At 33.9% G+C, this 17,061-nt stretch overlaps 2 protein-coding genes across 6 annotated transcripts; one reads left to right on the top strand and one right to left on the bottom strand.

The window, feature by feature from the left end:
- The first annotated feature begins 5,005 nt into the window (after nucleotides 1-5,005).
- LOC131595795 (uncharacterized) lies at nucleotides 5,006-7,640 on the top strand. Its single transcript, XM_058868271.1, has 6 exons — nucleotides 5,006-5,353; nucleotides 5,513-5,671; nucleotides 6,547-6,627; nucleotides 6,717-6,842; nucleotides 7,000-7,095; nucleotides 7,297-7,640. The coding sequence occupies exons 1-6, from the start codon at nucleotides 5,254-5,256 to the stop codon at nucleotides 7,368-7,370; spliced, it is 636 nt and encodes a 211-aa protein (XP_058724254.1). The 5' UTR covers nucleotides 5,006-5,253; the 3' UTR covers nucleotides 7,371-7,640.
- Nucleotides 7,641-8,177: 537 nt separating this feature from the next.
- Nucleotides 8,178-16,713, bottom strand: LOC131595794 (uncharacterized). 5 transcript variants are annotated; one of them, XM_058868269.1, is made up of 12 exons: nucleotides 16,449-16,713; nucleotides 15,562-15,672; nucleotides 14,509-14,595; nucleotides 13,631-13,684; nucleotides 13,316-13,461; nucleotides 13,059-13,209; nucleotides 12,767-12,904; nucleotides 11,818-11,889; nucleotides 11,661-11,737; nucleotides 11,428-11,569; nucleotides 8,801-8,879; nucleotides 8,178-8,612 (listed from the first exon to the last, which is right to left on the bottom strand). In XM_058868269.1, the coding sequence occupies exons 1-12, from the start codon at nucleotides 16,605-16,607 to the stop codon at nucleotides 8,512-8,514; spliced, it is 1,317 nt and encodes a 438-aa protein (XP_058724252.1). In that variant the 5' UTR covers nucleotides 16,608-16,713; the 3' UTR covers nucleotides 8,178-8,511. The 5 variants fall into 5 exon arrangements, 4 of the variants coding, with proteins under 4 accessions (XP_058724252.1, XP_058724253.1, XP_058724250.1 ...); XM_058868270.1 differs by having other exon boundaries at nucleotides 8,178-8,609; XM_058868267.1 differs by having other exon boundaries at nucleotides 12,767-12,961; nucleotides 16,449-16,709.
- Between the last annotated feature and the right edge of the window lie 348 nt (nucleotides 16,714-17,061).

The following is a 17,061-nucleotide window of genomic DNA, read 5'->3' as shown; positions in this document are numbered from 1 at the left end:
CTAAACTGATAATTGAGATAAATCAGGAAACACATTTAATAAATAATAACAGCTCCTGCTGTCACACACGGATGTCATGACATCTATCATGACATTCACTACAAAACCTGTATTAGCTTCACACATATGCAACCTGCATAATACAATACCAACTAGGTATGTTTTACCATTAATGCAGCCAACATGAAAACACCTTCAGAATGTAAATATATAATATTTATAATATTACCGGTAGTTTCAGGAAATAAAAAGTGACCAAATAGTATCATAATATAACACCTGGTTTTAATTATTTTTTCCATTATCGTTCAAATCTTTGGTTAATTTCATATTTGTATAATGTTTTTTAAGGTGCCTTAGATAAATACCTTGCCCCCTCGCCAATGCTTCAAACAAATAGGCACCCTAACGTTACTCACATATTGCATTGTCTTGGTAAACTTGTCCATTAACAGCTTTACCTTCAATACATAGACCCAATAACATGTACACGTCCTTTAGTGTGATGGTGCATTCATCGGTGTGAAGATGAAATATATGTGACTCGAGTCTCCATATTTCTACTAATGTTAGGATAAATTTATAATTAACATGGTAGGAGACTATGTTGAGGAGATTACCAAAACTAACAAGTTGTAAATACAGTTCTATCAACACATTGTGTGGGACTTATTCATGTACAAGACAACGAAATCTATTCGGATCATAACATAAAACTGTACATGAGTTTTTTTTAAAATATTAAGGATAAAAACATATATTCTTGTGAAATAATAACTTATAAATTCTGCAATGTTATTTATTGTTCCTTTATATATATATCACCCATGGTCAAGAGAGTCATATTTTAAAAAATTTGTGTGTGCTTGTTGATGATAAAAAGAAGTAAGGAAAGTGTGTTTGTTGTTGATGAAAATGAATTGAGTGAAGGTGGTATTTATAGGAAAATGAGAGTTTCCTATATGTATTATAAAGAATGTAGTGGCGCCTTTGTATGTATTATAATGAATGTGTCATAGGTAGTGGCACCAACGTACATTTTTCTCATGCAATATTTATCCTATTTAAGTGTATTCTTCTCTTCATATGCTCCAAATTATACGACTCTCTAATCAAAATACACTACTATCAAACCAAATTTTTCAAAAAATTGCTCATCCACCACCATACATTATTAATGTCACGTCAATGGTGAGATATTTGACTGTAAAATATTCCCGTTTAATTTTTGTAATACCGATATTACCCAATTTGCAATAAATAAAAGATCAAATTTCTCGCATTTCAAAGAGAGAATGGATGCAAAGTTGCAGTCTGGTCCAATGTCACAAATTTTTACAAAAATCAAGTTTTTTTTACAATAACCAAGTCAAATGTTTTCAGCTAAAGGTTCAAGATGATGAAGATGTTCAAAATATATTTTGTAGTCATGAACATTTCGAGTTCAACAATATTGAGTTGTATATTTTACTACAACAACCTCAATAGTCTCAATTGTCTCAGATTGTTGATCAGTCACAAGTTTCTATGGTGAAGGGTGACTCTGTAAACCACGAGCAAGAGCCATTACCTTCGAGCCATGTGTTTTGTTCGTCGGAGCACATGAAAAACTTGAACATAGATGAAGATGATCCATCCTTAGATATCTTTTACAACTCGTATATGCAGACGGAGGGAGCGTTAAAAGTGGGAGACAAGTTTTGTACAAAAGAAGACTGCGTGAGAGCTATAAAAAAAGTATCACATAGAAAACTCTGTTGATTATACCATAGATCGCACTGATATGGCGAGGTACGTCATTTTGTGTCTTAACGTTCTCTGCATGTTCTGTCTGGCAGTATCCTACAGGAAGAGAAGTGATTCTTGAGAGATAATTCTATGGATCCGCCTCACACTTGCATTACCACAAATCTAATGCAGGATCACCGTAAACTAAGCTCTCAAATAACATGCCAAGAAATCTTGCCTCTTGTTATCTAGGATTCGTCAATGAAGATGAGTATAATAATCTCCCATATTATTATTGATACAATTATACTCCCTAATATATGAAGGCATGGATTGCGAGAACTAAAGTTGTCGAATGAGTTTACGGAAATTAGGAGGATTCGTACAAAGAACTTCCATAATATTTTGTGTCACTTAAGACATATGCTCCAGGAATTGTTGCAATTTTGGAGACACTGGCGGCATTTACCCCAAACAGAACTTATGTTAGTGGAAATAGAATATTCCTAGACTCTTCTGGGCGTATGAACCAGGCATCAAAGGTTTTGCATTCTACAAACCTATTATTCAAATTTATGGAACATGGTTGTACGGGAAATATAAAAGGAATATTACTCATGGCAGTGGCACAAGATGGCAACAGTAATATATTTCCAATTGTCTTCGCTCTGAAGGTGAGACTGGTGGTGGCTGGAGTGTCTCTCTCACGAATCTCCTATACATGTTGCTCTGCAACCCAACCTATGTTTGATTTCAGACATACATCCATCTTTTAAGAGTGCATACAGTAAACTTGATAATAGTTGGCAAGATCTTTCTTCTACGCGTGTCTACTGCATTAGACATAATGCACAAAACTTCATGTGGGAGATCAAAGACAAGGTGCTTCGAGAAAAAATTGTGAATGCAGGATATGCTTTAACTCAACTATCGTTTCAACACTACCGCGAATAGATCATATTTTCAAATGCGGATGTGTTAAGGTTGATTGATAATATTCCTATGGAGAAGTGGAACAGGGAATTTGACAATGGTCAAAAATGTAGTCACATTTCAACAAATCTTGTGGAATCAATGAACTGTGTCTTCAAAAGTATTAGGAACCTACCAATAACCGCGTTGCTAAGAGCAACCTATTTTAGGTTAGGGTCATTGTTCGCAACCAGAGATTCAAAGTGGAGTTTAGTGTTACTATTGGGGCAATTGTTCAGTGAAAGTTGTATGAAATTTATTAAGAATGAAACTACCAAAGCTAACACACATGTGGTTACAATCTTAGACTGTCGATATCTCACTTTCAGTGTACAGGAGACAATAGACCATAATAAGGAAAGGCCAAGTGGAAACTATCAGGTCGAACTAAATAGAGGTTGGTGCGACTACGGAAAGTTTCAAGCATTTCGTATGCCTTGCTCCCATGTCATTATGGCAAGTTCTTATGCTTACCATGACCCTTCCAAGCATCTATCCCCTATTTATATAGTCTTAAATGTATTCAATGTGTACAACAATAACTTCTCGGTGGTAGCAAAGGAAGATTATTGGCCTACATATCAAGAGGACATCGTTTGGCACAACGAAAATTATGCAAAGGAAGAAAAAGGGTTGCCCCAACAACACGCGTATTAGAACATAAATGGATACGGATGATAAAATGGTAAGATTATATTGTACATGTCGTTGGCTTGAACAGAGTCGAAAAAATTGACTCAATGTTGGAGCAAGCTCCACAACATAATTATTGTATGCGTAACTTATTTTTTGTAACCATGAAATTTTAAATTGAATACAACTTTTGGTTACAACAAAACGAAAAAAAACACTCACAGCATAAAACAACAACACGAAGAACAAATAAAAGGACTTAACACTATAACATATGTAAGAGATTACAACCATAAAAACAATATCATTTGGTCCAAACATCATAACACGGACATCATTGTCAATTTTAACTAATTTTCAAAATTGGATTGGTTCGCCAATCTCATTCGCACTATTGAACACTGAAACAAGTCTAACAATTTTCTAATTTTTTTTCACCATCTTTAATCTCTCAGTCTAACCAACGGATCAAGCTCATTTTCCGATGCTCAAAAGTTTGAGTGATCCAAAGTCGGATCTTCATCGGAAGGTTTAAGATAGGGGTGGCAAAACGGGCCGGGGCCCGCCGGGCCGCCCGCGCACCCGCCAAAATTTGGCGGGTTGGGTTGGGATTCTAGGCTCGCCGCTCGCCAAAGTCCGCCCCGCCAAAACCCGCCGCCCGCCATACCCGCCCCGCCAAAGCCCGCCGCTCGCCAAAACCCGCTCCTCCTCCAAAACTCACTATTTTTTTACTTAATTCTAGTAATTGTAATTCTTGATGGTTTATGTTATACATTTATTTATAAATATATGTAATATTTTTTAGAGTAAATTTGTTAAAAAATTACTTTTATAAAAAATTGTTTTAAAAAATAAGTGAAAAGTTTAATTAAAAGGTAAAAAAAACATATTAATCTATTAAAAAAATATAAATAAAAATAGGCGGGTAAGCCCGCCGCCCGCCAACCCGCCATCTTGGCGGGGCGGGCATGATTTTGATGCCCATTTTATTTAGCGGGCATGCCCGCCCCGCTCGTTTTTTGGCGGGCATAAGGCGGGGCGGGCGGCGGGCGGGGCGGGCGGCCCGTTTTGCCACCCCTAGTTTAAGAATTGAAAAATATTCATGAGCATCTCTTTTAATAATCATGTTAGTAATTTAGAAGAAAAATTAAAAAATGAAGTGAAAAGATCTGTGGAAAATAATGGAGAATGAAGTCCTATTTATAAAAGAATAAAAATAAACTCAGTACACTATAGCGTCAAGGAGGTGACACCTCCTCTTAGGCCAACAATACATGTGTCACGGAGAATGATGCATAGGTATTATTGCATGTGCTAGAGAATATGGTGCCTATATGCATGCACCCTAGTGGCGTCTCCTCTTAACTATGAATTTTATTTGTTGAAACATGGGTATTTTGGTTAATAATTGAAAAAGGTTGTTATTAGGATATTTAACTTGAAAAATGTTGGGTTTTTTTATAAAAAAAAAAAAAAATCCAAATTAGATAGTTTTTCTTAAAAATAAAGTTGGAGGAGTAAACGCTATCAACACAAAAAATATTCATAAATACTATGGTTTAGATTTAACAAGACGTTGACTTTTTCCAACATTATTATCCACCACCAACATCAAACATCGCATAGGTCGGTTGCATGACCAAAAAAAACCTTAATGACTGTAGCTACGTGCACCATCACAATTGGTTCCACCTCCCACATCTTAAACGCAACCTAGTAGCTTTGTCAAACACTCAACTACCAACGACTCACTGTTCTCATTTCATGGACACACATCCCTTCTAGATATAGCCACGTTCTACCATAAATTCCTATTCCTATATTAGAAAAAAACGTTTCATTTTCAAACTTGCCTAACTAGTCTTTTATATAGAGTCCCCACATCTAAGTTCCGTTGATAATCACTTTTTAGTATTACAAATGGCTTTTACAAGTGTTGTAGCTCTTTTTGCTTTTCTTGTTCTTCAACCTCTTATCGTTAGAAGTGACTTGCTTTCTCCTTTGCTTTCCCCTTTCTTTGGTGAGATGCTTTTTTTGTTGATTTTAATTTGTGGGTTTTGTGGTTTCATTAAGTGTAATCAAAAGGGTCGTTTCAAGTTTTTAGCTTTTTTTTATATGATATGTTGTTTGGGATTTCTGGATTGGTTTGATTTATGTTTTTGTTGCTTTTTGTGTTTAGATGACGTGTGCAAGGAAGTGGAATGTGGGAAAGGAACATGCAAAGCTTCTAACAATAGTGTTATTCCTTTTGAATGTGAGTGTGATCATGGTTGGAAGAAAGCTTTTGATTCCAATGATCATGGTGGCTTGAAGTTTCTTCCTTGCATCATTCCTAATTGTAAGAACTATTCTCAATTTATGTTGTTGTTCTCTCTTGATTTCGTAATTGTTTGAATTGACTTATTTAAGCTTATCTATTGACATAAATATTGTTTGGAAGAGTTTATAGAAACAACCTATTGCATTTCAAAAACATGTTTTATCATTTGTTACAGAAATATGTTACTTAAGCACTTAATTAATTGGTTTATTCAAACGTATAACTTTGGGAAGAAAAAGTAGTTATGTGGTATGTTTTCTTCTAGATGATGTATGTTTTAGTTGCAACTGTGTGTGATTGAAAAGGTCCATGGTATTTGGTGAAATGTTGAAAAGAAAGGAATTAACTAATAACAGATGAGATGGAAATTTTACCAAACTTTTCTTGATATGCTTAAATTATATTTATATATATATATATATATATATATATATATATATATATATATATATATATATATATATATATATATATATATATATATATCAATGTGTAACTCAAGGTAAGATGTTTAAATAACACAAAGATGTCTCGTTAAGGTAGCCTAGTCGGTAGCTGTGCAGAGACATCAGATTGCAGAGACACGAGTTTGAACTTGCGTCTTCTCTCTTATTCACCTTTAAAGGATGAAATTTTAGTCCCTAAACTACTTGGCAAAAAAAGTAATATGAAGACTAAACAATAACTCTTATGAATGCATAATTTTCAACATGATTTTATCTTGAATTTGTAACATGGTTTAATCACATTTTAAAGTGGTCAAGTAATGGATTACTAGAGTTATATGATGATCTTCTAAACTTATCATTTGCTTTACAAGGCAATTAAGTTAGAGCCTTAAGTCAAAATCAAAATTGTAGTTCACTAATCACACTCAATGATATCATTTTTAGGTACATTGGACTACTCTTGCTCCAAAGCTCCTGCGCCTGCTCCGGAAAAAGCAAGAAAAGCCAATGAGTCGATATTTGATGGTAACTCAAAGATATAACCATAGCGATATCAGTTTTCTGTTTGATTTTGTTTTCTGCTATAATATCATTTTCTTCTTATGTTCTTCTAGCTTGTCATTGGGTTGATTGTGGAGGCGGCTCGTGTAAGAAGACATCGGCGTTCAACTATACTTGCGAATGTGAAGCAAGCTATAAAAATCTCCTCAATGTCACTACTTTTCCTTGCTTCAGAGAATGTAAGATTACAAGTATCACTAGTAAAATTAAACCCTAAAATTATTAGTTCTACGATTGATTATGTATGATGTAAAAAAACATTATCTATGTTACATGACATTGTGTGTCGAAGTAGTAGAAATTTAATAACTAGATTTTTTTTCATTTGTATTGAAGGTGCTCTTGGCATGGGTTGCTCTGACCTTGGAATATCAGTGACAAATTCGTCGTCATCTTCTTCTCCGCCACCAGCATTGAATGAGGATAGTAAGGGTAAGGTCACAACTCTAAGTTGTCTGACTAAGTCGACAGTTCAATTCATAACTTTTTTCTAAACAAAAGTTGAACTTTGATTCAGTAAATAAACCTAGCAGAGTACATAACAACTAAACTAATGGAAAATCATTTTTACTCTTCAATACTCAATACATTTTCCATGTGATAATACATTCTATCTTTTTTTTGGTTTATCAGCTAGCTCAAGACTACAAGGAAGATTCATTTGGCTGGTCTTGATTATGGTCATGGCAAAGTTACAGTTGCAATAGGGCAGTTTTTAGGCAAAGTTACAGTTGCAATAGGGCAGTTTCTAGATGGTTGTAGAAGCTTTTCATTTTATGGCATTGGTTAGGGACTATTATTCATATATAGGGTCTAGTCACACCACGAGTTTAGTGATTATATTACATCTACTACAAAGGAGATATTGGGTATGATGTGTTTTTTTCCTAGCTATTTTTCTTCTTTGGCTTTGTACAATGATTATGTAGAATATTTATGATTGAGAGTGTTGCAAATTTTTGTGACTTTTTGTTTAATTTATGAAGGTTTTAAGATGTAATAACAACATTAATATGTAACACACTTGGATCCATAACTTGAAAACAGCACACTCTCGATATGATATCCAAATCTTCACCATTACGCAACCATTTGGCAGACACATGTAACACACTTTGGTTATCAATCTAAGGACAAGAAACTTTAAATTGTGCTAACAAATACATAAGCCATTGAATCTAGTATCTGTTGCAAGTGATTTGTACTCAATTTTGTTAATGAATAAGAGAAGTATTTTTGTTTTCTTTTATATACGCCAAGAAATTCGAGAGGAAGAAAAAATCTCACCAGTAATTGGAGTAAAGAGCCTCATTGATCTTTTATATGAAAAGGAAAACAAGTGCAAGCTAGAGGACTGATTATAAACATATTTAGGAAAGGAGTAATAAATGCATTTATTGTTGTTTTTCTTTTTTTGAATGATTATATATATACACTTTTAAAATAAAATTATAAGAGATTAAATGCACTCACTAATTTTTTTAAATACAAAGGATATACTTATAACATAACAGTTTAGTGAAAGAGAATCCATACACCCTCAGCTCAGATTTCACATCTCTGATTGGAGCAGGTCCATGAATGAAACAAAAATTAACACAGTTAACCCACAAGGACAAATAGTATAAATTACAAGGATCTTTCTATATCATTCTAACTCATTAATTTAACCTCATAAGAAATAAAAATCATTAATTTAACCTTAATTAAATGTAAGTAAAGCTAAAGGTGATCTTTATTTTCCACAATGAGAAAGTAAACAACTGCACTACCAACATCAGGTAGACATATCTACATACAAGTCTTGAAATTGGTAGCTCATGAAAGGATTAAAAAATAACAGAGTACTCATTCCAATGACTTGAGAAGTCTGAATAACGTAGCTGCCTCCCTAATCCGCGAAAACTCGATGCAAAACGCTTGAACTTCAATGAAGAGATCTTTAACTGCTATATAGGATCATCAACAAAAATAAGTGGAGTACAGCCAAATTTCCATTCCTTTTTTTTATGATTCAGTCAATTAATATACAAATTGAGAATAATAACAAATATTTTCAGGAAACTAGTAATAATGGAATTAAAAATTTAATCCTATCAGGAGTTTTCAGGCTTCAAGAAAAACGGGATAAACTTACCATTTATAATATTGTTCCGGATCAGGCTTTGCAGGAAAACACAAACAAGTCTTACAAGCCTGTTCTGCATGTATTTATCCTGAAGAGATAAAGGTAGAAAGCCAGGCAGGGTGTTAATTGCAAAATAGTAATAGTACTGATACAACATACTAAATTTTAAACTTAGATTTTTTTTAGGGAAATATAAGTTGTATGGATACCAGTTACCACATACTAATCCTAATGTTAAAAATAAAAATAAGCAAGTATAGAGATTTGCAGGGCAAAAACAGTTATTTAAAATATATAAACCATCTCAAAATGAAACTTATTTCTCTACTTGAAAGAAACAGCACTGCAAGAAAAATAATTTATCGAATGCCATAAAAGTAAGTTCAAATTGAAAAATATTCTCTGGTGGCACAATTTTCGCTAGCTTTTCAAAATCAAATGACAAAAGAAAATAAGATACAAGCCGCGACATATTGAACATGGGATCTTGCATAAATATTTCAAAATCAAATGACAAAAGAATAAGCTATAAGCTATAAGCCTCGACATATTGAAAATAAGATCTTGCATAAATATTAGGAATACGAGATCACTTCAAGATCGAACAAACAGTAGAAAATAAAAAAAGGCAGATGTGGGAAGTGGGGGCCGTCAATGTACACTGACATACCTATATGTATGGAGCGATATAGGTAAGAGCACAATTATAACTTATAAGCACGAATCATGTACAGATATGGGTGTATTTTCCATCCATGAGGATACATTTTAGTCTAGTTCAAGGAATGTTGTATTGAATTTGAATTAAAGGTACTATTGCTCAAGAGGTGTTAGAGTTTGACTTTGTAACCTTAAATCACAAGGTTCAAATCTCATATGGAAGGAGCAGTTGTAAAGTGGTCAGTAGTACCACCACTATTTAATAAAAATCTCTTTCCCAAATTTAAAAAGAAATTAAAGGTGCTATTCAGAAAGCAGTTCTATGATACCAGAAGACAGCAAATATATTGGTGGTGGTTTTCATCAAAAAAATTTACTTTCATCTGCCTTTCCAAATTTTCCATGATCTTATAAAGTTTACCGTGCAAACTCCACATGTGAATGAAATATCACACAGAAACTAAACCTTATATACTTACAAAAAAATTGGAAAAAGAAAAAACTAATTTCTGTGACTTTACTCGTAAAAAAGCATACTCTTGTGATAAACAATATCATTGTTTAGCAGAATATGAAAAGGTTACAAGCTCTGCAGACCTAATATAATGAATAACCAAAAATACTAAGAGATATCAAAATACAATTTTAATATTTTGGTGGTTCAAAAAAAAACATTCCCTCTGTCCCAGACTAACTGACTTAGATAACAAATTCATACAGATTGAGGAAAGTGTATAACTGAAAGAGAGAATAGTATTTTTACTAAATTACTTTATTCTTGTATTGGTATGTTCACATTTACCATAAATGCAAACTGGGAGGTATTGAATTGGGAGTGATGAAAGTAATTCTAATTAAAAGATACAACTGGAAAAAAAATAATTAATATTGTATTGAAAATTAAAATGGGTCAATCATTTTGGGACAATTTTTTTCAAATAGCTCAGTTATTTTGAGACTGAGGGAGCATTTTAAAACAAGAAGACGAACTATTGAACCGCGTTTCACCTTCAACCTATGAATCATGGGCACCTCTAATATGAGGCATGGCGCGGTTTCTGACAAGCGTCAGCGTTGTGTCCAACACTTGCACAGCACGTGACGGATAACTCAGACAAATCACTTAAAAAATATTGTATCCTTTGCTTCGACACTTCTTGGATCAGTGCCCAACACTCGAATGACAAGTGTCAGACAACATAGATAAGTATCCCAACAAAATTTATTTTTTCTTTGCTTCGACACACTTCATATACTTTTAGAAGACATTTCAGACAGATCTACAAGGGTTAAAGATGGATAAATGAATTGCTCAATCTAGGTGCCCATGTGTAGATATTTTGATTCTCAATTTAGATCTTAAATAATAATACTAATATTTAATTAAATTGCAATAAATAAATTAATAAATGTGCAGTGATGTCAGTGTCTTATGCTTTTTTCATTAGCAGTGTTGTGTGTCGTGTAAGGTGTCCGTGATTTAATCTGATGCCTTCAACTCATTCTTGGTCCATCTACTACCAAAAAGCTAAAAAGGACCTGAATTGATCAATTTAAAGGCCCTTCACCCCCTACTTTATCTTCAATATTAACAAAAGGAAATTTTGGAATTAGTCGTTTCACTTTTTTATGACAATCTGATTGAAAGGATCAACTAGGCGCCGGAGTCCTATCATCAACATGTTAGGAGCCTAAAAAAAAATTATCTTCCAACGCTAGAATGGAGTGTTTGGCCTATTAAATATTTCATGAGAATGGGACACTCAGAGGCCTTCAACCAGAAGTGTCAATGTGCTACATTTTACAGAAAAAGAGTTATAAGGTGGTTTAGGGGTTTGAGGGAGGAACATAGGGATTGGAGTGATAAGGAGGTCATGGATTCAACACTCCCCTAAACAAAAATAACAACTAACTACTAACATTGGTCATTTCATAAAGGGAAAAAACATGTTAGAGCAAAAGGCAAAGTGAAGTACCTTGATGTTCACACAAGATGATATACAATTAGTTATGTACATGTGAATGAATTCGGACGGCAGATCAACTGCTGTTGTAAGCCTGTTCACAACTTCCATTGAGTGTAGACTCATGTCCATATTGACAAGTACTGTAAAGTATCTGTATCCATAATAAGCAAATAGAAATAAAGAAAATAATAGTGACTGAGTATTAGCAAAAGACAGACAGATCTATGAGGTAAAATGCATACTCTGCTGATAAGTCCGGAGATTTTATCAGATTACCGAGAATTTCAACTGCAATTAGGGGATTGTTTTCCACCAGTTCCTGATAAAGAATAAATGAGGACAAAACATCAAAATCTAAATTTGCCCAATGATTCTCAAAATGATTACAAAAACACGTACCGGCAACTTCCTTGGTGTCAGTCCAAGGTGATATACAATCTTTGGATCCTTTGCAACCTCCATAAGGACTTGCTGAATTGGGGGCATAAATGAAAACCATTTTATTCTTCAATGAAAATTTGATAAAAGAAGTAAGGTACAAATATAACTTTCCGTATTACGTGTTTCAAATTGCACTAAGGAATCTGTACGGTATTCAATATTATACGATATTAAGAAAAGAAAACTCTCCTTGGGAACCCAACCGAAACGAGAAACAATGTTCTCCTTACAAATAAATCAGAGAACTATCTTACAATCTTATCTTACACAAACAAAGTTGCAGGATACAGGTCTCATATTTTCCCTAAATGTGTGTTATGTTTGGTGGATGTTCAGAATCAGTTTTGTGTCTGTTCCCTATAAATGTCGTGAAAACAAATCATGGATTTGGTAATATACACCATTAGACCTTTATTTCCTCTTAAATGGTTGAGATGGCTCAATTTTCTATACAAATACAAGTGAATGCTTTTTGGACGAAGCCAAATATTGCAGACTGTTAGTCTGTTATGGTAACTGTGTTGGTATGTTGTGCCGAGTCCATGGACTAATTCATGTAAACCACCTTTGGCGGTTTTGGTCCAAGTATAGAGGGTAAATTTTTATGGCAGTGCTGTCCACACTACAATTGGGTTCATTTGGCAACTCATTTTAAGGATGGTTCATTGGTTCAGCAAACAATTTGAAGAGAGAATTTGGCTTTTATATGGTGTATACACAAGTTCCTCAACAGATATGCAGAGATTGGGTCTCTTTGCTCTTTTAATCTTCTCTCTTCTTTTTTGAATAATTTATTCTTATATAATATATAATATATAATAATAATAATAATAATAATAATAATAATAATAATAATAATAATAATAATAATAATAATAATAATACAATAGCTTAAAATGATAATCACCTCTTGCTGTACAGGTGCAAGAGCTCCCTTTAGAGCTTTTGCAATTAAGTCCCTTACTGCAGCCCCTCGACTAGTATCAACACACATACCATAGTCCCAAATAAGCTCACGGTGGTCATTAGGGTTGGCCCCAGATAGCTGAAAAGGGTTTACCACAGATGGAAAGGGTTTGCCATTAGGGTTGACCCAAACTAGCTGAAAAGTATAAATAGTTAGAACAATTTATTTATATATGTATATATTAGGCCTCAAAAATAAAAATAAAAACATTGCGGACACAAATATGCAATACCTCGCCATCAAGTATTGGGAGCCTTGGTGGAAGAGGCCTAATCCAGTGAGGACTTAACCCTTCCAGTGAAAGATTTGACAATAAGCCAACCACTGCTTCACCTTTATTTCCGGTGCCAAGTTTTGGCTGTGTTCCAGGTCGCAGATCAAACCTATTAATAGACCCTCATTATTATAAACCACATAGTATATGATTTCCATTTTAAGTATGAAAACAAATTCTTCATAAATTCATCTATACACTGCATAGGGCCATACTCTGATGAATCCGTATCACAATTAGGGGGAACGTCTGGGTCAGGAACTACATTTTTTACAAAACCATCGTTAAATAAATGATGATATGGTTCCTGATGAACTTTGTCAGAAAACTGCTGCTTCAACTGATCTAGTGGAGGGAACTCCTGGCATCATAAAAGATAAATAAGCATAGAAGTCAAAAAATTTAGAAGCAAGACAAGAACACGCCCTTGGAAAAGCAGCAATGTATCTCAGAATATTTAGATATTACGGAAGGGAGATAGGTATATTATGGAATATGTACAGTCACTTTGCCATATATAAGTAACTTACATGCGATGACAGGTCAAATTTTGTCACATAATCTGATGCCGACTGGTTGAGAAACTGCAGTCCTCCAGCAAAAGAAAAACATATCAGAAACTACAAACCATTAGAAGATAAACATTTAACAAAAATGCACAAGAAAGGAAGCATAGTGTGTGCACTGTGCACCAACAGCAAACACATGATGCCATGTATAACTGATCCACGCATGAAACAAATAGTTATATGTATGTTAAAGGTGAAACAAACATTAGAGTCTAATACAAGAAACAATCTAATACTATGTTTAACCAAAAGCGAACATCCTATAAACAAATTTTTCATATGGCTAATAATTAAGAGGATTGATTTAGTCAAGGTACTTGTTTCGGACAGGATAAAAACACAACAAACAAATGAGACAAATAAACTAGCTGAAAGGAAATATATTAGAAAAATCAAACCAGCAGTCTCTTGTAAATGAGTTATGAGGCACAAATTTTTTTATCTAAAACGAAATTTAATGGCTAATAAGATGGATACCTTTGATGAAGGTATTTGTTTCGGAGTGGATAAGAACCACAACAAACAAATGACACAAATAAACAAGCTGAAAGGAAAATATTTGAATAATCAAACGAACAGTTATACATGAGGGATGAGGCAGTATTAATTAATAAACCCTTGAAAAAAATTTGCTAAACAACATACATCTTCTAATTTAAAATTTCCACTTTCCATCTAAATGCACCCAAGTTACAGTAAACAAAGCGCACACACCTTAATCAATCCTTTTTTGCCTACATGCCTAATAATAATGCCTACAAATCTCCTCGTCCATCATAAGTGATAAGTAACAACAATGTATATCACTGGAGTTTTCAAGACAATAAATAGAATATGACCTCTTTGCCATTATGGAAGCCATCAACACCTAATAGTTGCAGAATAAATGCTTTCTCAACTTTTTTGGACCCTTCATGACTGGAAGCCTGTAAACAACAAATTACCCTTGTCTCAACAGTCACAGTACAAAAACACCGCAAAAAAATATTATAGAGCATGCAGATAGAATTAAATAAAAAAACTAGCCAAAGAACTACAACAACCATTGAATTTAGTTAGCAAGATAGGCTACATTAATCACTGACCCTATGGAAATTGAAATTTTAACAGTGCCTTTCTCTCCTCTTTACCTTCCATTTACTACATTTTTCACACCAGCACAGTTGTCAAAATGCAGGTCTTAACCATAAACCCGTAAAGTTGCATGCCTCAATGTGAAAAAACTTATTAACTCGGTACATTCGCCATATGATATACTCGGTAAACTATCTTAAAATTTTACTTGCATAACCTCAAGAGTTTAAGAAAATTAGTGAATATAATTTAAGATTGCATACTCTCAAGTAGTTCAAGCTTAACATGAGCTAGTAAAGCCCATCCATCCAGGCATTCACACATATTCTCAAACAGAGCATTTCTAATGTCCAAAACTCATCAACCTCCTTATTCCAATGCTTCATCCATGTGCCTCAGTCACTTAAACTTAAGGTATAATGCATTGTCAACACTCTAGCGCCATCGGCAGTTTCTCTCTAGCTCTAAAAGCAATTTCTTTATGGGTTTCACACTACATTCAAGTCGGTTCCATCAGGAAGATTGGTTTAGTCCACATAGATTTACCATTAAGTTGAGCCATTTACTCTCTCTCATATTGACAATCTTTCAACTGATTTCAATGGTAACACTATATTTAAGATGTTTGCCCATCTTTTCTTTGTTTCTCCATTGTGTCTTCGTGAAGGTATATTGTCCTCCTCTTGCACTTCACTTTTTTCTTCTTCCTTTAATTTAAAAAACTGGTTCTAATTTCCAAGATTTAGACAAACCCTGTAGTGCCCAATAAATTAAAAATTGGACAGAGAAAATATATAGCAATGGAAAAAGTTGCTTACATTTATGATAAAGTTTATGAAGGGATTTGAAGCCGGATTTTGAGATGAATAAGCCTCAACTAGCAGAGAAAAGGCTATTAATCGCTCAGTAGTGCTAAGTACCTTATTGTCCTGCATGTAAAAGATTCCAATTAAACAACATTTTACAATATCTCCAATCGAATAGAGAGATAAAAAAACAAAAACACACACAGACATAAAAATTTCAACAAAAAACATCAAAACCACATTATTTTATCTCAATATTGTTTCAAAACGTGGAAAACCCAGCCCACTATTACTTGGATTGCATACAGTGTGAGCTACAATTACTTTCTCTTTACCATAACAATTGCCACATTTGTAATTAAAAAATATGTAGAGTCAAGATTGTCCTTTTGGTTTCCAATTGTACACTAATAAAAATACAATTTACACACTCCCAACTTACTATTTCCCAATTGATTGGATTAATGAAAACCCGCCAATAATTAACAAGCTAGATTAGTAAAATCAACATTATTTTTCTTTCATTTATCATATTTTCTTAATCTACTTGAAATGGTCAGATACTACAACTATCATGGGAAATGCAACAATTTTTGCAGGGCAGAGGGAGTATTTGATATGTTTCGGTGACCGCAACTCAGCTACAGTTGAGGTCACATTTGGTCTCGATTTTTCGCAATATCAAGTTCCGGCCACAACAACAACAGTGACCGCATTTTAAAACCCTGATTGCAATTTGGGTCACACTTGAACACAATTTTTTTCAAATGGGTAAATTAAAACCCACGATAATTATGACACTGTAAATTAAAACCCTTTAAGTAAAACCTTGATAGCGATAAGAGAGCTAAAAAATTTAAAACCCTAATGGCGATTGGCGAAGTTGAAGAGGGATTTACCTGCAGGATCATGACGAGGTATGAACAGAAAGTGAAATGGCGAGTGTGGGGAACGGTGGATTTGAACTCGGAGAGGATTTCATTGAGTGGACGATGATCTTCTCTGATGAGCGAATAGAGTGATCGTGATTCTTCGAAGCTCAATTTCCGAATACTCATTTTGCTGCGATTCCTATGTTGTTAGGGTTTCAGGATTTGGGATTTCGAAATAAGATGTTAGGTTTTTGTTTTTCGCTTCTATAATCTACTGTTGTTATCACATGTGATGTGAGTGATATGATTTTTATTATTATTTTATTCAATTTTTTATAACTTGTTATCATTGGTGAATATTTTAAAAATATTATTCAAAAATTTAAATGATATGATAAAATATAATTGATCAAATTTTTATTAGATATCATTGAAGTTGAACGCTCATAGTGAGATCCTTGCCATCCATTGAGGTGATCACAAATGTTGAATTCCTACGAGAGATCATTGTAGTCTTTTTCGGTGATTAAAATGTTGAATACATACGACGGATTTTTCTACCTTTTTAGGCAATCAAAACGATGGATTCTTGTGAGGAATCACTGTCGCCCGTTGAGGAGATCAAAACGTTGAATCTCTA

This window comes from Vicia villosa, linkage group LG4 (genome assembly GCF_029867415.1).
Source record: "Vicia villosa cultivar HV-30 ecotype Madison, WI linkage group LG4, Vvil1.0, whole genome shotgun sequence".
Classification (NCBI taxonomy): Eukaryota; Viridiplantae; Streptophyta; class Magnoliopsida; order Fabales; family Fabaceae; genus Vicia; species Vicia villosa.
Note: the sequence above shows the minus strand (reverse complement) of the source record. Positions and strands in the feature narration are given on the sequence as shown.